General features: G+C 52.0%; 1 protein-coding gene across 1 annotated transcript; it reads right to left on the bottom strand.

The window, feature by feature from the left end:
* Positions 1 to 4,526: 4,526 nt before the first annotated feature.
* LOC133342576 (bifunctional methylenetetrahydrofolate dehydrogenase/cyclohydrolase, mitochondrial-like) lies at positions 4,527 to 22,787 on the bottom strand. The gene is made up of 7 exons (XM_061551772.1): positions 22,609 to 22,787; positions 14,818 to 15,125; positions 13,496 to 13,648; positions 9,580 to 9,687; positions 8,819 to 8,911; positions 7,858 to 7,983; positions 4,527 to 6,953 (listed from the first exon to the last, which is right to left on the bottom strand). The coding sequence occupies exons 1-7, from the start codon at positions 22,740 to 22,742 to the stop codon at positions 6,838 to 6,840; spliced, it is 1,038 nt and encodes a 345-aa protein (XP_061407756.1). The 5' UTR covers positions 22,743 to 22,787; the 3' UTR covers positions 4,527 to 6,837.
* Between the last annotated feature and the right edge of the window lie 656 nt (positions 22,788 to 23,443).

The following is a 23,443-nucleotide window of genomic DNA, read 5'->3' as shown; positions in this document are numbered from 1 at the left end:
TCTCTCCCTCCGCAGTGGGCGTGGCCCCAGCTTCCGGCCACGCCCTACCCCCCCGCCCAGGCTGCAACCCCCACCTCCCACCCCCCTGGACCCCCCCCCCCACCCCCTATTGTTCTCGAGTCTGATCACGTGACGCCACCACGTGCGCCACGCGGTCTATCCAAACTCGACGCCCAACAGTAAAGCAAATATTCTTAGGTTTTTTTCGGTAAAGTCACGTAGGTAAAAAATTAAATTAATCAAAGTAAAATAATAAAAATTAAATAATAAAAAATCACGACGTTTCGGAGGCAACACAAGCTTCCGTCTTCAGGTGGAACCGTCACAGCACGATAGCTGTATCAAGTGATTTTACCGAAAAAAACCTAAGAATATGAATCCTTGCAGTCACGAAAGCTTCAAATCTAGAAGTAAAGCAAATATCTATATTAGAGTTTTTTTTAGGGGTTAGATCACGTACATATATTAATGTGTCGTTAGAGCCGCCACCACCCGACACAGACAATTAGTAAGGTTTGTTACGTAAACAAAACATGCCAATTCGTTACTCTGCTGCAGGGTTTTGGTAGTACATGTTGTTTATGTCGTTTATTGTGAAAATTGGTTTCACCTGAGGACGGCTGCTTGCGTTGTGGCCGAAACGTCGTGAGAATTATTTTATTATGTTTTATTTTTTTTATTTTATTACTTCCCTTCTACGTGACTTTACCGAAATAACCAAGAAGATGAATTCCATCATAGTTCCTATGATCACTGTTTCATTGCTTTCATGGCTTTATTTTGGTGATTTCGAAAAGTTTTTTGGTTTGGCCATGTTTGTTGTAGTACGGAGTTAGACTGATGGCCTTAATCTAAGTTGTCTTGTGGTTGTTGTTGTTGTTGTTTGACTTGCTTCCCACTGGGATTTTTGCACACAGCGTTGGTGTACGGTGCTTTTTCTGCAATATTTTGCTGTCTTTTCTTGGATTTTCTGTTTGCACTTAGTCACATATTCACTTTAAGATGTTATCTTGTTCATGTTTTTGTTTTTTGTTTGTTGCGGTTGCACCAAATTCAAGAGCCGAATGGCTCACAGGGCTATACCTAATACATGAACTTGAACTTGAACTCGATCAGCACACTGGTGTGTTGGAGAATAAACCCACAACATTTACAATTCGAGTACGACGTTTCGCGAGTAACTACAACCAGCATCATCAGGGGACAGCTTGATGGTGCTAGGTGTAATTGGTCGTGAAAGCCTACGAGTAATTTTTTTTTATATATATTACACTTCTTTTATATTCTTGGTTCTTTCGGTAAAGTCATGTAGAAGGGAAATAAAAAAAATAAAGCAATAAAATTCTCACGATGTTTTATATTTTTATTATTTTATTGTTTCCCTTCTACGTGCCTTTACCGAAAGAACCAAGAGTATGAATCCTTGCAGTCACGAAAGCTTTAAATCGAAATAAAAATTACAATTATTTTGTTTGCTTACGGTGGGAAGATTCCACATTATCGTGACAGGGTCAGGTTCATCTTCACCCCAATCAGCCCTGGAGCCTGGCCGTGCACTGTGTCAGTACTTACATTTCGAAGGGTGAATTTATGATATAACATTCATTTATGTTCATGCAGAATTATTGATTTCTCATCACACAGTTGTTTTTTGTTGACTTAATTCCCGCACCTCCGATTGGCACGGTTGGCTACGTACGGTGCGAAAGAAGATCAACGTATGTGCGTACTTTTTAATGTTTTATTGTTTTTTGTCACTTTGGTAACCCAAAGTCACTTTTGCGAAAGAGACTCCTCTATCCTGGTATCTCCGAGCTCTCATCTGCAGGTCACACAAAATCAACTCGATAGTTTAGTTTGAACGTGCGATTTTATCGAGGGACTGTGTGTTGTCTTGGTTTGGTCTGCGACTGTTTATTTGCTGTTGTTTTACTGGCTTTTTCAAGCGTGAAAATTGATATACTAATGCAAATTTAACCTATTTTTTTTATAGTGGTAGGAACCACCTGGTTCCACCAGCCCACAGGGGATTATTGTGTCCGTCCGTCCGTCGTGAATTCAAAAATGGGAGGGGTGCGGCTGGGTGGAGAGGGGAGGGTGGGGAGGGGCTGGGTGGGGCTGGGTGGGGCTGGGTGGGGGGTGGGAGGAGTGGGGCTGGGTGGGGAGGGGCTGGTCACCCCGTGGTGCCCTTATAAAGCTCAACGTTTAACCTACTCACGCCGGCTTGTGCCCGCCCTCACAGTCGGCCATATTTGCGGAAAACACCACGCCGCCGTTGACCCTGCAGGCCATTGACCGAGCAACCCAACGTTACTACCAGCTCCCTCCGCAGGAGGGATGTGTTCACGTGCGATTTTATTGAGGGACTGTGTGTTGTCTTGGTGTGGTCTGGGACTGTTTTTTTTGCTGTTGCTTTACTGGCTTTTTCAAGCGTGGAAATTGATGTACTAATGCAAATTGAACCTATTTTTTTTTATTTAAGGGGCACCATGGTGGTGTGATGTTATATTCATCGGCTGGTATGCAGGAGGTCGTGGGTTCGATCCCAACACTGGAGTTTGCATGTTCTCCCTGTGGTCCCGTGGATTTATTTTCATCTGGGTCCTCTGATTCCCCCCCTAGATTTAGAAACGTGCGTTTGGATTACAAAATTGAGATGATTTGACTGCTATAAATGTGTACATACGCCATGTCGTTGAGCTATCATTTGTGGCCAGGTCACTTCTGAAAAAGCTCAAATACTCCGTGGCCTTTACCTGATTAAACAAAAGGGAAAATGTCAAAACTGGGTGGTTTTTAACTTTTGCCGACAAAACTGGATCCCAAATGTCAAAACTGGGTGGTCTTGGAAAACGACAGGCAAAACAGGGTGGTGCTTTTTGATATGACAAAACTGGGTGATGTTCAATGTGGACAAATGTCAAAACTGGGTGAAGAAGGTGTACGATTTAATGTATCATTTTGTACACGTTTAGGTCCTTGCGTTATTCATTCATATGTCGCCACAGATTTAGAGCGTTCCAAATGATGTTTCTCGTGGCTCATGTTCCATACCTTGCACCACAACTTCCCGTTTGCATACTGGCACAGTGTGCCAGCTCGCTACTACAGTAACACTTACTTGCCATATGTATACTGGCACAGTGTGCCAGTATACAAATACCAAGTGTTTGGATGAAAGGGGTGCTGGCACACTGTGCTAGTATACAATTATCAAGTGTATTTGACAAATGTCAAAACTGGGTGCACCCTGAGTGTCCAAAACTCAAGTTTTTGGCCACCCAGGGTGCACCCAGTTTTGACATTTGGGATCCAGTTTTGTCGGCAAAAGTTAAAAACCACCCAGTTTTGACATTTTCCCTTAAACAAAATAGTAAGATTTTATTTGTTTACATTTCCGATACTTGTATCGTTTGTTCTCACATTTTGACCCACCCCTACTGGAGATTTGTGAAAAATGAGCTTCATAGCTCATCGGATTCCTGCTGCTGTCGAAATAAAGATTCTGATTTTGAACGAGAACTCTTGAAGGGACTCATCACATAGTCAAATAGTACCGTGGCCTGAAAAGGAACATAACGTGTAATAGGTAACGTTTCGGGAAATCATAAGGTATAGATCTTCAGCTGCAGTTCACTGAATATTCTTATTTAAACACAGTTGCCGAGCACGGGTCCCATAGGCCTGATACGCCAAGGGCCAGCAACAAACAGCACGATCGGAGTGGTAATAGATAACGAGTGTAGCAACGTTTCTGTAATTGAGCGAGGTTATTAACTTGGTTTTACAGAGACGGTGGTGGGAGGAGAGAATTCTGAAGTGGAGCAGTACGAGAGGCGTAGAAAGCGAGGTGAGTGGATGGGTGAGTGTGTGCGTGTGTTGTTGTGACCTGCAATGTGGCGAGTGGGTGGGTGACTGGGTGGATGAGTGGGTGTGTGCGTGTGTTGTTGTGACCTGCAGTGTGGCGAGTGTGTGCGTGTGTCGTTGTGACCTGCAGTGTGGCGAGTGAGTGTGTGAGTTGTTGTGACTTGCAGTGTGGTGAGTCGGTGGGTGAGTGGGTGAGAGCGTGTGTTGTTGTGACCTGCAATGTGGTGAGTCGGTGGGTGAGTGGGTGGGTGAGTGTGTGTTGTTGTGACCTGCAGTGTGACGAATGGGTGGGTTAGTGGGTGTGTGTCTTGTTGTGACCTACAGTGTGGTGAGTGGGCGAGTGGATGGGTGAGTGTGTGCGTGTGTTGTGACCTGCAGTGCGGTGGTTGAACAGCGTTGTGGATGAGACGAAAGAGTCAGTGTCTGGTAGACTCAATCCTCAACACGCTAGTAGCGACACGAGTGATTAGGAGGTGAGTGTCGCAAGCCTGCCAGGAATTTCACAATCATGATGATCTGAAACGCGTAAAACATACATGATGGCCAGGTCATCACGTGGCCTCAGCCACCAATCAATGATGAATCAAACTCACAACAACAGTCCAGCCTGCCTCTGACGATGACGCGGGGGAAGACGCATGTTGAACGTATAACTGGCTTTTTATTTGGAACTTTCATGTACTGTCTTCGTTATTTAATACATATTAAATAAAACAAAACAATGAGCAACGATGTTTAGCAGAATGCGGACGACACGATTATCGTGGTTCTTGCATCTTATGTTGCACGCGGCACAATACATCGTCGCATATCCGACTGCGGTACGGGCGGATTTGTGAACGTCCATTGGAGACGACCGTAACGCCAGCACAGTCAATAACACTGCACCGAGGTGCAGGGAGGTTAATTGGTCAGGGCGGTTAATTGGTCAGGGCGGTTACGCGACGGTCGTATGACTGAACATTCTAGATCCGAAGCTTTTGTGACTGCAAGGATTCATACCCTTGGTTTTTTTTCGGTAAAGTCACGTAGGTTAAAAAAACTCAATTAAATGCAACACAAACATCCTTCTTCAGGTGGGGACGACGTAGCGAAAGCACAAACGCTGAAGTGTGTCTCTCTCCACGCCCCGCGACTATATAATCCCTCGTCACAGCCATCTCTGAGACACACTTCAGCGTTTGTGCTTCCGCTACGTTGTGTTGCGCCCGAAACGTCGTGATTTAATTGAGTTTTCACTTTATTTTTTTTATTTTTACCTACGCGACTTTACCGGAAAAACCAAAGCATATGACTGAACATCTTTGGAACATTCTTTGTTGCACCGCGTGCGGATACTGCACTGGGCCGATTGGCCCGTGGGGCATTCAATCGGTCAGGGAGGACAAGCTACGGTCGGATATGCGACGTTGTGTGACTCCGGTAAAGCCCACGGAGGGGACACACACACACACAGATCCTCCCATGTAAAACAAGATACACACACGCGATACACACATGCACCGCGTGCACACACACGTGCCAGTCTCAATAAATACATTGCATATATATAAAACACGTGCGCTGGCACAGTAACGTGGAGTGTCGCGACGGAGTACGTGAGTACACGGACTCTGAGAGTACGCAGAGTACAATTGTTTGGCACCGTATTCAAAACACAACACAGAGATGACGACATCAACATGATGTGACGATGTTGACAATGTGACCATGGTGACGATGTAACCATGGTGACGATGTAACCATGGTGACGATGTAACCATGGTGACGACGATGATGTGACCAGAGAGACGATGTAAACGAGGTGACGATGATGTCGGAATGGCGATGATGTCATCACGGGGACAATGATGTAACCATGGCAACGATGCTAGGACTACAAAGACAATTATGTAACCAGGGTAGAGATGTTACCATAGCAATGATGATGATTGGACCACAGACGTTGATACGACCACAAAAACGATGACATAACCATGGCGATGACAATATTACCATAGTGATGATGATGATAATAAGACGACGAATACATTAGAGAGACCTCAAAGACAGCCGGACCATAGAAACAACAATGTAACCAAAATGACGATGATAAAAACACAGCAACAGCAGAGACGCCTTGGTCACCATGGTAACGATATGGTCACCATGGTAACGATATGGTCACCATGGTGATGACATGGTCGTCAAGATGATAATTATTAGAGCGGCGACGCCTTCATGATGACCAGATAACCATGGTAATGATACGGTTGTCACGGTGGCGGCAATTAGCCCATGGCAACGGCAGCAATCCCCTTCATAGAGACGCATCCACCATGGTGACGACACGGTCACCACGACGACAATAATTTGACGATAGCAACAGCAGCGACGCCTTGGTGACGACACGTTCACCATGACGATCACCACAGTGATGGTGCGGTCGCCATGGAAGCAGCAGCGATGTTCCAGACCAGCTCGGCCGCCTTGGCTCGAGTCTCTGCTTTCCCAGAATGACCCTGGGTAGTGTCACCCTGAGGTCAGCACCACAGAGGTCCAGAGAGTTCCAAAGGGGCCCAAAGATCCACGAGTCGACACGACGATGAAACAGGGAACACCGGGGGTGGAACCAGGGCGGGCAGCCTCGGCCACCGCAATCCGGTGGTGATGGCAGCAGCAGCAGCAGTAGCAGTAGCAGCAGCAGCAGCAGTAGCGGCAGTAGCAGCAGCAGCAGTAGCAGCAGTAGCGGTAGCAGCAGCAGTAGCGGCGGTGTTGATAGTATTGAAGGCAGCAGTAGCAGCAGTGCTGGTACCGGTAGAAGCGGTAGTGTGTGATCGTGATGGTGGTGATAGTGGTGATGGTGGTGATGATGGTGGTGGTAGCGGTGATGGCAGCAGCAGTATTGATGGTAGCGGTGGTGGTAGCGGTGATGGTGGTGGAGAATGACGGTTATGATGATGATGACGATGAGTGGCAAGAGAGGCGATGTCAATAAACAAGAGCCTTCTGGGCTGCGAGCAGCGTGTTCCTCATCAGCATGGCCACCGTCATCGGCCCCACGCCGCCCGGGACGGGAGTGATGTGGCCTGCCACACGGCGCACACCTGCGGGCGGGGGGAGCACGGAGAGGCAGGGTCAAGTCCTGTGGTTGTGTGTCAGAGGTCGCAACCGGGTACTCGATACCCGTACCCTACCCGATACCCGGCTACCCGTACCTGGCTGGGTACGGGTATCCGTTTGCGACCCTGGTGCGGCCGGGTAGGCCGTGAGTCACTGGTGAGTAACCGTTTGTCACTCATTTCCCAACGTCTTGTCTCTTCTCACAATTAAAGTTCCTAGAATCAACCCACCCGCGCCTGCAACATGGCTTCATCCCAGAGGTCGCAATCGGGTACCCGATACCCATACCCTATCTGTACCCAGCCGGGTACGGGTAGGGTACGGGTACGGGTACCCGTTTGCGACCCTGATGTGGCCGGGTACGGGTACGGGTAAGGAATCAAAACCCGTTTGCGACCTCTGTTCTGTGTGTGCATGTGTACACGTGCGCGTGTAGGGAGCGGTAGTGCAGCGGTTAGCGCACTGCGCTACAAACCCGGCAACCCGAAATCGATTCCTGCTCATGGTCAACACCAGTGAAGATTATCTGAACTTGGTCCAGAGGCCTCCCCTAGATCGACTTGGCCTCAAATGAGTACCTGGTGCAGTCTGTAAACATCGCCACTGGGTTGACAAAGGCGGTCGGGCGTGGTGCTGGCCAACCGCCCCCCCATCTCGTGTGCCATGCCAGCATGCAAGGTGGGGGAGGGGGCTACCTGGTTACCTTTTCATCTAGGTCTACTTGGCATTAAAGAAATTCGCGACGCGGTGTGCATTGACCATCCGCACTGCAGGAGACAGTAAGCACCGTGCCGGCATTCTTAGGCACTGCTACTCGCTAACAGGACTTGCTCCGGCAGGCCGTGCAGCCTACACGGGGGAGCTTTGCCTGCATCTCGGCAGGCTCACCCTCAAAGTCGACGTCACCCACGAGCCGTGCCCGGCCCGTGCGCGGGTCCACCACGCGGTTGATGCCGACGTCGATGACGCAGGCACCGGGGCGCACCATGTCCGCCGTGAGCAGCCCCGGCACACCTGGGTGTGCGGCACACACACACGCACACACACGTTACTCATAACACACGCACATGGCACACACACATGTTACTCATAACACACGCACACACACACACACACGTTACTCATAACACACGCACATGGCACACACAAGTTCCTCATAATATACGAGCGTGTGGCGCACACACGCATGACGCACACACACACACGTCACTCATAACACGCATGCATGGTGCACACACATGGCACACACATACACGTTAATCATAACACAGATGCGCGGAACACACACACGTTACTCATAACACACGCACATGGCATACACACACATTCCTCATAATATACGAGCGTGTGGCACACACACGTCACTCATAACCCGCATGCACGTGGCATGCGCACACACACACTTTACTCATAACACACACGCATGGTGCACACACGACACACACACACGTTAATCATAACACTGACACGTGGCACACATATGCACACGTTGCTCACAACACATTTGCCACTCACACACATGTTACTCTTAACACACATTGCACACACACGTTACTCATAAGACGGTACACACACACGTGGTACACGCACACGTGGCACACATGGTACATGTGATACACAGGTGGCACAAACAGTGTACTAACACACGCACGCGATACACATACGGCACATGTTAGACATATTCCTGGAAATTGCCGGGGTATATACACCTTACACGCAATAAAACACACGTGCGTGCGTCCGCGCGTCCGCGCGTGCCTGTGGGTGCGCGTGCGTGTGCATGTGGGTGCGCGTACGTGGGTGCGTGTGCATGTGGGTGCGCGTGCGTGTGCATGTGTGCGCGTATCACCAGCAGCCATGATGACGATGTCGGCCATGAGCGTGAAGTCTTTGAGCTGCTCCTTGGGCGTGTAGCGGTGCGTGATGGTCACTGTCGCATCACCTGGGTCAGCAGGGGGAGGAGAGGGACAAGGGAGGGGGGGTGAGGAGAGGGTGAGGAGAGGATGTGGGTGACGGTGAGAAGGTGTGTAATCAGTGGGGGAGAGGGTGAGGGAGGGTGAGGAAGGGGGCAATGGGTGAACAGTGAGCGCTGTGGTGATGTCACCATAAATTAGTGGCGAATGGCGGCTGTTCTTGTTGTTGTACACACATGTGGGACTGCAGCGGTTAGCGCGCTGCGCTACGAACCCGGCGATCAGAGTTCGATTCCAGCTCACGGCCAACAACAACAGTGACGATGATTTGAACCGCTTCTGGGCCTCCGCTAGGTCGACTCAGCCTCAAATGAGTACCTTGTGTGATGTGTAAACATCACCACTGGCGAGACAAAGCCGGCCGGGCGTGGTGTTGTTCGCTCACCCCTTCGTGTGCCGCTCCCGCCTTCATAGGTGCTCGCTAACTGTATTTTCCCGAACAGCCTGTTAAAGGCTATAAGGGGAATCTTTGTGTTTGTATGTACGTGTTTGTATGTACGTGTGCACACGTGTATGTGTGCATACACGTGTGTACACGTGTGTATGTGTGTGTACAAGTGTGTACACGTGTGTATGTGTGTGTACACGTGTGTACACGTGTGTACACGTGTGTATGTGTGTGTACACGTGCACGCACCTCCGGCGCGCTCGTGCGAGCCATCCGTGTGCAGCAGCATGGCGATGGGCATCCCCACGTTCTTGCTCCTCCCAGCCACGACCACGCGCTTCCCAAACGTGGAGATCCCTGCACGTGGGCACAGAGAACTCAGCACCGCACGCGCAGCCAGCCACTCGCCCAGCCTCACACCTACCCAGCCACACACCTACCCAGCCAGTCACCCAGCCAGTCACCCAGCCAGCCGCCCAGCCACACACCCACCCAGCCACTTACCCAGCCACATACCCATCCACAAATCCAGCCACTCACCCACCCAGTTGTCCAGCCACACACCTACCCAGCCACACACCTACCCAACCACACACCTACCCAGCCACACACCTATCCAGCCACACACCTACCCAGCCACACACCTACCCAGCCACACACCTACCCAGCTACACACCTACCCAGACACACACCTACCCAGCCACACACCTACCCAGCCACACACCTACCCAGCCACACACCTACCCAGCCACACACCTACCCAGCCACACACCTACCCAGCCACACACCTACCCAGCCACACACCTACCCAGCCACACACCTACCCAGCCACACACCTACCCAACCACACACCTACCCAGCCACACACCTACCCAGCCACACACCTACCCAGCCAGTCACCTACCCAGCCACACACCTACCCAGCCACACACCTACCCAGCCACACACCTACCCAGCCACACACCTACCCAGCCACACACCTACCCAGCCACACACCTACCCAACCACACACCTACCCAGCCACACACCTACCCAACCACACACCTACCCAGCCACACACCTACCCAGCCACACACCTACCCAGCCACACACCTACCCAGCCACACACCTACCCAACCACACACCTACCCAGCCACACACCTACCCAACCACACACCTACCCAGCCACACACCTATCCAGCCACACACCTATCCAGCCACACACCTACCCAGCCACACACCTACCCAGCCACACACCTACCCAGCCAAACACCTACCCAGCCAGCCGCCCAGCCACACACCTACCCAGCCACACACCTACCCAGCCACACACCTACCCAGCCACACACCTACCCAGCCAGTCACCCAGCCACACACCTACCCAACCACACACCTACCCAGCCACACACCTACCCAGCCAGTCACCCAGCCAGTCACCAAACCAGCCGCCCAGCCACACACCTACCCAGCCACACACCTACCCAGCCACACACCTACCCAGCCACACACCTACCCAGCCACACACCTACCTAACCACACACCTACCCAGCCACACACCTACCCAACCACTTACCCAGCCACACACCTACCCAGCCGCACACCTACCCAGCCACACACCTACACAGCCACACACCTACCCAGCCACACACCTACCCAGCCAGCCGCCCAGCCACACACCTACCCAGCCACACACCTACCCAGCCAGCCGCCCAGCCACACACCTACCCAGCCACACACCTACCCAGCCACACACCTACCCAGCCACACACCTGCTCAGCAACTCACCCAGCCACCCACCCAGCTACCTGCCCAGCCACACACCCACCCAGCCACTTACCCAGCCACATACCCATCCACAAATCTAGCCACTCACCCACCCAGTTGTCCAGCCACACACCTACCCAGCCACACACCTACCCAACCACACACCTACCCAGCCACACACCTATCCAGCCACACACCTACCCAGCCACACACCTACCCAGCCACACACCTACCCAGCCACACACCTACCCAGCCACACACCTACCCAGCCACACACCTACCCAGCCACACACCTACCCAACCACACACCTACCCAGCCACACACCTACCCAGCCAGTCACCTACCCAGCCACACACCTACCCAGCCACACACCTACCCAGCCACACACCTACCCAGCCACACACCTACCCAGCCACACACCTACCCAGCCACACACCTACCCAGCCACACACCTACCCAACCACCACACACCTACCCAACCACACACCTACCCAGCCACACACCTACCCAGCCAGTCACCTACCCAGCCACACACCTACCCAGCCACACACCTACCCAGCCACACACCTACCCAGCCACACACCTACCCAGCCACACACCTACCCAACCACACACCTACCCAGCCACACACCTACCCAACCACACACCTACCCAGCCACACACCTACCCAGCCACACACCTACCCAGCCACACACCTACCCAGCCACACACCTACCCAGCCACACACCTACCCAACCACACACCTACCCAGCCACACACCTACCCAGCCACACACCTACCCAGCCAGTCACCTACCCAGCCACACACCTACCCAGCCACACACCTACCCAGCCACACACCTACCCAGCCACACACCTACCCAACCACACACCTACCCAGCCACACACCTACCCAACCACACACCTACCCAGCCACACACCTACCCAGCCACACACCTACCCAGCCACACACCTACCCAGCCACACACCTACCCAACCACACACCTACCCAGCCACACACCTACCCAACCACACACCTACCCAGCCACACACCTATCCAGCCACACACCTATCCAGCCACACACCTACCCAGCCACACACCTACCCAGCCACACACCTACCCAACCACACACCTACCCAGCCACACACCTACCCAGCCACACACCTACCCAACCACACACCTACCCAGCCACACACCTACCCAGCCACACACCTACCCAACCACACACCTACCCAACCACACACCTACCCAGCCACACACCTACCCAGCCACACACCTACCCAGCCACACACCTACCCAACCACACACCTACCCAGCCACACACCTACCCAACCACACACCTACCCAGCCACACACCTATCCAGCCACACACCTATCCAGCCACACACCTACCCAGCCACACACCTATCCAGCCACACACCTATCCAACCACACACCTACCCAGCCACACACCTACCCAGCCACACACCTACCCAGCCACACACCTACCCAGCCACACACCTACCCAACCACACACCTACCCAGCCACACACCTACCCAACCACACACCTACCCAGCCACACACCTACCCAGCCACACACCTACCCAGCCACACACCTACCCAGCCACACACCTACCCAACCACACACCTACCCAGCCACACACCTACCCAACCACACACCTACCCAGCCACACACCTATCCAGCCACACACCTATCCAGCCACACACCTACCCAGCCACACACCTACCCAGCCACACACCTACCCAGCCAAACACCTACCCAGCCAGCCGCCCAGCCACACACCTACCCAGCCACACACCTACCCAGCCACACACCTACCCAGCCACACACCTACCCAGCCACACACCTACCCAGCCAGTCACCCAGCCACACACCTACCCAACCACACACCTACCCAGCCACACACCTACCCAGCCAGTCACCCAGCCAGTCACCAAACCAGCCGCCCAGCCACACACCTACCCAGCCACACACCTACCCAGCCACACACCTACCCAGCCACACACCTACCTAACCACACACCTACCCAGCCACACACCTACCCAACCACTTACCCAGCCACACACCTACCCAGCCGCACACCTACCCAGCCACACACCTACCCAGCCACACACCTACCCAGCCACACACCTACCCAGCCAGCCGCCCAGCCACACACCTACCCAGCCACACACCTACCCAGCCAGCCGCCCAGCCACACACCTACCCAGCCACACACCTACCCAGCCACACACCTACCCAGCCACACACCTACCCAGCCACACACCTGCTCAGCAACTCACCCAGCCACCCACCCAGCTACCTGCCCAGCCACACACCTACCCAACCACACACCCAGTCACACACCAAACCACACACCCAGTCACACACCCAGTCATGCCGCCGCGAAAACGTGGTGGCTGTGGTTGTGGCTTGGTGGCGGTCATGTTGCGGGTGTTACCGGCTCTCTGCAGGATCTCCCACACCCCGGCCGGCGTGGCTGGAAGCATGGCACGCTGGTCCAGGCACAGCCGCCCCACGTTGAGCACATGGAACCCATCCACGTCCTTCTCCGGGCACACGGCGTCGCACACGGCCCGCTCGTCCACGTGGTCTGTGCACACCAGCACGCACGGCGTCACACCAACATGCGCCGCGTCACACCAACACGTCCCTGTTGCCGCGTGAATACGTGTGTGTGTATCCACATGTATCTGTATTTGGAAACCTCACTGGGTGTATCTATGCATCTATATCCTGGGTTTAACCAGGCTGGATTGTGTGAGGAGCTCACAAATCCTTGAAAAATCTGGGCAAAGTCCCATCGGTGAGCTCCTCCGGCAGGCAAGGCTGCTTTGGCTGGGTCATGTAGCCCGCATGCCCAGCCACCGCATGCCTAAACAGCTTTTGTTCGGCCGGATCGAGGGGGCTAAACGGGCGCGGCACGGGCTAGAGAAGAGATGGAGTGATGTGGTACAGGAGGACGTGGAGCTGAGTGGACTTGCCGATGACTGGTACCAGCGGTGTCAAGATCGGCCTCTGTGGAGGAGGCTCGTGAAGGACGCTACTGGGCAGTTGGAAGCAGTCGCCCTCCAACCACAACGGAGGGCGGAGGAGTGACGCTCACAACAACGAGCGGAGCGCCGGGTGGCTAAAGCATAGCAAGTTGGCACAGTGGGGGGCACAGGTGGTGCATCAGCCAGTCATCTCGGTGATCTCAGTCAGTCGACCCGTGGCACCTGCTGGGTCTGCACCGTGACCCCCTGCCAGCGGGCGTTCGACACTTCACGTGGCCTCAAGGTGCACATGGCCTGGCACAAGTGTCGTGGTGATGTCACCGCCACTTAGTGGCGAATGGTGGTTGTTGTTGTTGTATCTGTGTGTATGTGTGTACCCATGAAGGGAGTGGTGGTGCTGCGGTTAGCGCACTGCATCTCTGAACCCGGCGGCCCAACTTCGATTCCCGCTCATGACCAACATCGGTGACAATGATCTAAACCGGTTCTGGGTATGCCCCAGGATAACCCAGCCTTAATTGAGCACCCGGTGCTGTGAATGTTAAACAACAGCACTCGGGAGACAAAGGCGGCTGGATGTGGTACAGGCCACCCCACCCCCTAGTGGTGCCGTGCTGGATTTCAAAGATTGCTCGCTAACAGCAATTGCCCCCAAAGTCTGTTAAGGCTACATGGGAGCTCTTTGTGTGTATCCCATGCGTACACGTGAATGAGCGAGCGTGCGGGCGAGCGTGCGGGCGAGCGAGCGAGCGTGCGGACGACTCACCGGGCACGGGCAGCTGCACCAGCAGACCGTCGGTGCCAGGGTCGGCGTTGAGCCGGTGAATGAGCGCCAGCAGCTCCTCCTGGGAGACGGAGGCGGGGCGCGTCTCGGCGGTGCTCGTGATGCCCACGAGCTCGGCGGCGCGCGTCTTGTTGCGCACGTAGGTGCGGCTGGGCGCGTCGTCGCCCACCAGCACCACGGCGAGGTGCGGCGGACGGTGGCCCGCAGACACCCATGCCCGCACGCCGTCGCTCACCTCGGCGCGCACCCCCCGCGCCAGCTCCACGCCCGAGATCACCACGGCCTCGCACCTGCGGACCACGCCACTGTCGCGTTTACTCACGCGCACGGGCAAGGCGCCACGTCACTCGTGCGGCGTGCACACTACACAATCACCACACTGCCGCACCACGTCACTCACACACACCCACACCCACCGAACCACACTGCTGCACCATTTGACTCACAGACACACGCAACAAATTACACACACCGCACTATGCTAATCGCACACACACCCAGCACCGTACCACCCAGACCATCTTCGTATATAAGTTCAATCACTACTGAATCACGGCTGCAAGATGAGGGGCCATCCATTTAGTACGTAGGCAAAAATCTGTCAAAATTTGACCCTTACCCCCCTCCCTGTACACCCCCCCCTCCGCCTGCGTATGTACGTTTGACCCCCCCCCGCCCCGAATCCTATAGAATGGCCGATATTTAAATCATTAGACCTCCTTTTCCAGTACCAAAATATAAGAATAGAGTGTTTTCCCCTTTTTTCTGGTAACAAAACTGAAACCTTTTTACTAGGAATCATGTCTGCAAATTCTTTTGTCAAGGTGCACTTCCCCCCTTCCAACCCAGCTTAAATATACGCTCCAAGCGTGGTGGTGTTTCATTCAGACGCTGTCTCCCCGACAGACCTGGTCTTCACCTGAGGACGGCTGCTTGCGTTGTGGCCGAAACGTTGTGAGAATTATTTTATTATGTTTTATTTTTATTATTTTATTACTTCCCTTCTACGTGACTTTACCGAAAGAACCATGAAGATGAATCCCTGCAGTCACGAAACCTTTAAATCGAAATTTAACTTCATTTTGTTTTTGCCATTTCGGTAACCCAAGTCATCACCCTTGCAAATTGAACTCCTATTCCTGGTCTCTTGCGTTATCACCTTGTTACACAAAAACAACTTGGACTCCTCACATGGAGATACGTAGACTTGTGGAGTACCCACTGACTCATACAGAGACTCATAGACTCACACATAGACGTAGAGACCCATAGACTTACATAGAGACCCACAGACTCACACAGACACTCATAGACTCACACAGAGACCCATAGCAGGGGCGGTTTCTTCATTAGGGCGATTGGGCGACGCACCACCAATGTCATTCAACCAGAGTCACGCTAGCCGTCACTGCAGCCTCTGGATATAGTCCAATCAGCGTCATACTACGTTCTGTGGAGTACCGCCTCTTTTTGGGCGATTTCCCTCCAGCTGAGAATCGCCCCGAGTGGCCCCATAGACTTACATTCAGAGATGTTTTTTTTCGAACGGGGGCGCTGCAATGCATTCTCTATGGCTTCCGGGAGGGCTCGCCCTAACGTGCTTACGTCATCATACGTGCTTACGTCATCATACGTAAGCACGTTTCATCCAACAATATATGTTGCCACCTAGTGGAATCTTTAATAAAATAAACTTGAGTGGTTTGTTTTAATAGTGAGTATAGAAACAAACAAGATGTATTGTAAGAGTCACTTTATTTTTCATTAATATTAAAGAAGTGAAGTTGCCTTTACATGCTTAAGCTGTTAATTTATCTATTGCATGGGTGGACCTTATCCTTATCAATCATCCAGACATTTGCCCCCCCTGAGAGATTTTGCAGGAGCCGCCACTGACCCATAGACTCTCAGAGACCCATAGACTCACACAGAGACCCATAGACGTAGAGACCCATAGACTTACATAGAGACCCACAGACTCACACAGACACTCATAGACTCACACAGGGACCCATAAACTCTCAGAGACCCATAGACTCTCAGAGACCCTTACACATCCATAGAGCCCCAAGATGAATGATGTAGTTTACCATTCACCTTGGGGTCTCCGAGTGATGATCGCTTGGGATCAGTGACTGTGAGATATTCTTATAGTACACAAGCTTCACTACCCGGCTTCGCCCGGGACTTGGATTCACCACGTCCGGCCGCCTTTGTCTCCCCACTGGCGATGTTCACACACCACAGCAGTTACTCGTTTGAGGCTGAGTCGACCTAGGGGAGGTCCAGGAGCGGTTCAAATAATCGTCACCGGTGGTGGCCGTGAGCGGGAATCGAACTCGGGTCGCCGGGTTCGTAGCGCAGCACGCTAACCACGACACTACAATGCGTGACACTTCCACATGCGCGGGTCACATGTCAGATTTGATGTCACAGCTCACTTGCCGTGCAAAAAATATTTGCATTATTGAGCCCCCCAAACCCCCCCAAAAAATACTAAAGTGTATTTTTATAATGTTTGCATGGTGTACAGTCTGGAAAGTACCCACATGGTAAATTTCAAGTTTGTTGCATGTCGGGAAGTACGTTAAACATTTAGAACAGACACACACAATCACAACTTTGCCTTTTATATACATGGAGATGAGACGTGTCAATTATCGGGGGGGGGGGGGGGGGGAGACGGCGAAGGAAAAGCGACCAATGTACGAGGAAAAGGGCACCTAATCATGAAACCAGGCAAAGTCGCCCGCACACATAAACACCCAAGTATTTTATTCACACATCCCATCAGCCCCACAGCCTTCTGGGAGCGCACAATTCCAGCAGCGTGATTTCAACCCAAGCAAAACTCTAAACGCGCGTAGACATTCAGCAGCAGAGTTCCACACTCAAAACTCATACTCTTAGGTGTTTTGGGTAAAGTCACGTAGGTAAAAAATTGAAATTAATAAAAGTAAAATAAAACAAATTAAAAAATTCACGACACTTTTTTAATTTGTAATTTTTTTTATTTTACTTTTATTAATTTCAATTTTTTACCTACGTGACTTTACCGAAAAAACCTAAGAGTATGAATCCTTGCAGTCACGAAAACTTCAAATCTAGACTAAAAACTCACTTACGTCCCTCAATATCCTCCTCATGACCACCACCGCTACTGTTCCGTCTTCATATTCTCATCACTCATTAATCCCATTCATTCAATTCATTCATCATCATCATTTAATGTCATCAATGTTGCTTTCACTGAATTGACACATCACAGATTTGCTCATTGCTTCCTCTCATCTATTTTCATTCACCTCATCTCCCCCATCACATCCATATGTACCGTTGTTAATTCTTTGTAAATCGCCTTGGTTAAGGCGCTATATAAATTCCGTTAAGAGTCAGGCTCACTTGAACCAATGCTGGTGACCTGCCAGATGTTTAAAGACAAGATATGGGTTCTAGTTCCAAGTCTATAATGCACACTACAGAATAATAGAATCATTCTGTTCGCTGTGGAGAACACGCATTTATAGAGATGTGGCTTTTAAAATTACATACTCTCACTAAGGCCGTGGGGGCTGATGGGTTTTGTACAAAAAATAAATACTTGTGTATATTTTTGTTGCGTGTGGAAGGGATAGATTACGTTGAAGAGACGCATTGTAAGCTTATTTGGAACGTAGCGTGTCATCTTGTAAGTTCGTCTCGGCCTCTGTGGTCACCCCGCATGTGTTATGTAACGCGCCACGTGGCTGGGAGGGAAGCTGCCACTGCCCAACGCACCGCGGCTGTGAGAAGTCACCGCTCTCGGCCACCACGTGGCAGCCTACCAACACAATGCAGTCATAACACTGGTCAACAAAATGTTTTTTTCTGGCCTGGATTTTTGGGTGCTGATTCCAAATCTGATCTCAGATTTGCTCTATCACATCTCATTTTTATGCTATCGGCATACCCCATTTTCATTGATTTTACCCGAAATTAACTGTCACTTATGATTGCAAGTTGTTGCGAGTCAATGACTGCTTTAGTGTTAAAATATGGTGCTGTATTTTTAGGATAGTGTGTTTATAATATCATTTTATGTAGATATCCACATTTATTTAATATTTTTCTTCTGCAGTTTTTATTGAAAATGCAATATTTGATAGACAAAAACTGATGCCAGATTTGGAATCAGCACCCCAACATTACCTTAAAACCGTTGGAATACCTTATGCCAGAAAAATTGTGTTGACCAGTGTAATCGAACAACCATCGGTTAAAAGGCAGAGAGATAACTCCACGTGTATTTCGATTTAAAGCTTTCGTGACTGCAGGGATTCATCTTCTTGGTTCTTTTGGTAAAGTCACGTAGAAGGAAAATAATAAAATAACAAAAACAAAACATAATAAAATGAGGAAAATTTATAAAATTATTTAACGATGTTTTATTTTTATTATTTTCCTTCTACGTGACTTTACCGAAAGAACAAAGAAGATGAATCCACGTGTATTGTTGCTGTGCCATTGTGCTTCCGCTTGTGTGGGTACGCAGGTAAGCGTCATCGAGTCTCAAGACTATTTTCAGGAGGGTCCTGCCAAGTTTTTTTAATTTGCAGCAGCAGCGGCAGTGGAGGGGGCGATGATTGCTGCTGCTGAAACTGTGATCGCAATTGAGTGATTTGCAGATCATTTTGTTTCGGCATTGAGGATGAGCTTTTGGCCGATAGCAGTTCCACCGTGTGTGTGTTCAGCTATGGGAGGCGGACACCGCGAAATTCAGAGGAAACCCACGCAGAACAGGGGTAGAATACACGGCCTCCATACACACACACTGGGAGAATATACAACCTCCATTCACACTCGTACACACTGTGATAATATTCACACTCCATCCACACACTCACACACACTGTGATAATATTCACACTCCATCCACACACTCACACACACTGTGATAATATTCACACTCCATTCACACACTCACACACACTGTGATAGTACTCACACTCCATTCACACACTCACACACACTGTGATAGCATTCACACACTCACACACACTGTGATAGTATTCACACTCCATCCACACACTCACACACACTCCATTCACACTCCATCCACACACTCACACACACTGTGATAATAGACACACTCCATCCACACACTCACACACACTGTGATAGTACTCACACTCCATCCACACACTCACACACACTCCATCCACACACTCACACACACTGTGATAATATTCACACTCTATTCACACACTCACACACACTGTGATAATATTCACACTCCATCCATCCACACACTCACACACACTGTGATAGTACTCACACTCCATCCACACACTCACACACACTGTGATAATAGACACACTCTATTCACACACTCACACACACTGTGATAATATTCACACTCCATCCACACACTCACACACACTGTGATAGTATTCACACTCCATCCACACACTCACACACACTGTGATTGTATTCACACACTCCATACACACACTGTGATAATATTCACACTCTATTCACACACTCACACACACTGTGATAGTATTCACACTCCATCCACACTCACACACACTTGGATAGTATTCACACTCCATCCACACTCACACAGTGATTGTATTCACACACTCCATACACACACTGTGATAATTCACACTCCATCCACACACACACACACTGTGATAATATTCACACTCTATTCACACACTCACACACACTGTGATAATATTCACACTCTATTCACACACACACACACACACTGTGATAGTACTCACACTCCATCCACACACTCACACACACTGTGATAATAGACACACTCTATTCACATACTCACACACACTGTGATAATATTCACACTCCATTCACACACTCACACACACTGTGATAATATTCACTCTATTCACACACTCACACACACTGTGATAGTATTCACACTCCATCCACACACTCACACACACTGATAGTATTCACACTCCATCCACACACTCACACACACTGTGATAATATTCACACTCCATCCACACACTCACACACACTGTGATAGTACTCACACTCCATCCACACACTCACACACACTGTGATAATAGACACACTCTATTCACATACTCACACACACTGTGATAATATTCACACTCCATTCACACACTCACACACACTGTGATAATATTCACTCTATTCACACACTCACACACACTGTGATAGTATTCACACTCCATCCACACACTCACACACACTGTGATAATAGACACACTCTATTCACATACTCACACACACTGTGATAGTATTCACACTCCATCCACACACTCACACACACTGATAGTATTCACACTCCATCCACACACTCACACACACCGTGATAATATTCACACTCCATCCACACACTCACACACACTGTGATAGTACTCACACTCCATTCACACACTCGCACAACACTCGCTCTGCAGAACAAGGGGAGAATACCGTACACACAACCTCCAGTCAACCCGCTCGCTAATGAACTCACACGCGCTCTGCAGGACAGGGGGTTGAACGTAGAGAACAAGAAGACCCCACGCAGAAAGGCGCCCGCGTCGGGAATCGAACCCAGGGGGCTTCGCACTGCTGGGTGGCGGCACCGTGCCGGCTCTGCAGTGGTCGCCGCGATCACCGCGGGCGCGTGAAGCGACGGGGCGAGTTTGTGGGTGACCTGTGAGTGACCTGTGAGTGATTGAGTGACCTGTGAGTGACCTGGGAGTGAGTGACCTGTAAGTGACCTGTGACCTGAGTGACCTGTGAGTGACCTGTGACCTGAGTGACCTGTGAGTGACCTGTGACTTGTGAGTGAGTGACCTGAGTGAGTGACCTGTGAGTGACATGTGAGTGAGTGACCTGTGAGTGACCTGTGAGTGAGTGACCTGTGAGTGACCTGTGACCTTTGAGTGAGTGACCTGTGAGTGAGTGACCTGTGGGTGACCTGTGATTGACTTGTGACCTGTGAGTGACCTATGACCTGTGAGTGACCTGTGAGTGAAAGAGCAGCGGGGGTAGCATCAGCGCGGCGGTAACCTCCGCGGGTCGCACGAAACCTCCACAAACATCACGCAGAGTTCATGTCGCGGCCCCATTCATTCAGTCATCGACTCCGTCAACATGGTCACCCGCTTCACTCCTGACCTGTGAGTGACCTGTGATTGACCTGTGACCTGTGAGTGAACGAATGAATGGGCCACGTGGGTGCCGGGAGGCTTGAGGCAGGTGATGGAGCGGGGGGGGGGTGGATGGGTGAGCCGTGTCACGGTTCAACGACGGAGCACGTGGAGGATGAGTGATGGGTGAGGGGTGCGATTGCGTGAGACTGTCGGGGGGGTGGAGGTGGAGTAGTGAAGCGGGTGACCATGTTGACCGAGTCGATGACTGAATGATGAATGGGGCCGCGACATGAACTCTGCGTGATGTTTGTGGAGGTTTCGCGCGACCCGCGGAGGTCACCGCCGCGCCGCTGACGCTACCCCCGCGGCTCTTTCATCAGCCGCGCTCCGATCACAATCCCCACTGCACACAAGCGGTCGCTCTTGGGGGGGGGGGGGGGTGGGCACAACCCGATTGGCCGCGACGCACCACGTGCAACCGACACGACCAATCGGAACGCGCCTAAAAAAAACGAAAGTCGGCGCGGCATCCAACAGCCAATCAGAGCGCGGCCCACCATAGCCCGGCGCGCGCATCCGCTCTACGGAATACAATCCCATTCATCTCTATGGGGTCCGCCGGTCACCGGGCCAGGTTCTATCCGCTGCTCACCGCTTGGCGCTCGCGTGAAAGCTCGCGCCGTCGTCCCCGCAGCCGCCGCCGCCGCCTCCTTGTCCTCCTCGTCCTCCGCCGCGGGCGAGGACCCTCCTGAGCGCGCGGCGACAGAGAGACGAGCAGAACGCCATGTCCTCGTCACGGAGCAGCAAGCCGGCGACGATTCACGTGCCGGGGCCCCCACGTCGCTAGGGAAAATTCAGGTGTCGGGCCCCCCCCCCCGCCAAGGAATTCAGGTGCCGGGGCCCCGCGAGAGAAAATTCAGGTGCCAGGGACCCCGCTAGGGAATTCAGGTGCCGGGGCCCCCGCTAGAGAGAATTCAGGTACCGGGGCCCCGCTAAGGAGAATCCAGGTGCCGGGGCCCCCGCTAGTGGGAATTCAGGTGCCGGGGCCCCCGCTAAGGAGAATCCAGGTGCCGGGGCCCCCGCTAGCGGGAATTCAGGTGCCGGGGCCCCCGCTAGGGAATCCAGGTGCCGGGGCCCCCGCTAGGGAATCCAGGTGCCGGGGCCCCCGCTCGCGGGAATTCAGGTGCCGGGGCCCCCGCTAAGGAGAATCTAGGTGCCGGGGCCCCCGCTAGCGGGAATTCAGGTGCCGGGGCCCCCGCTAGGGAATCCAGGTGCCGGGGCTCCCGCTAGGGAGAATCCAGGCGCCGGGGCCCCCTCTAGAGAAAATCCAGGTGCCGGGGCCCCCGCTAAAAAATCCAGGTGCCGGGGCCGCCGCTAGGGAGAATTCAGGTGCCGGGGCCCTCGGTAGGGAATCTAGGTGTCGGGACTCCGTTAGGGAGAATCCAGGTGCCGGGGCCCCCGCTAGCGGGAATGCAGGTGCCGGGGCC

This window comes from Lethenteron reissneri, chromosome 2, assembly GCF_015708825.2.
Source record: "Lethenteron reissneri isolate LAM-NWPU_2019-01 chromosome 2, ASM1570882v1, whole genome shotgun sequence".
In the NCBI taxonomy this organism is placed as follows: domain Eukaryota; kingdom Metazoa; phylum Chordata; class Hyperoartia; order Petromyzontiformes; family Petromyzontidae; genus Lethenteron; species Lethenteron reissneri.
The sequence above is the reverse complement of the archived record's forward strand: the minus strand, read 5'-3'. Positions and strand labels throughout refer to the sequence as shown.

Bases quoted from the DNA above. Each gene is read 5' to 3' on its own strand.
- LOC133342576 (XM_061551772.1), bottom strand. From the start codon at position 22,742: ATGGCGTTCTGCTCGTCTCTCTGTCGCCGCGCGCTCAGGAGGGTCCTC. The intron at 13,649-14,817 runs GTGAGTCGTCCG...TGGTGTGCACAG, and splicing joins GGTGCAGCTGCCCGTGCCCG to ACCACGTGGACGAGCGGGCC. The intron at 9,688-13,495 runs GTAACACCCGCA...GCCCACGTGCAG, and splicing joins GGAGATCCTGCAGAGAGCCG to GGATCTCCACGTTTGGGAAG.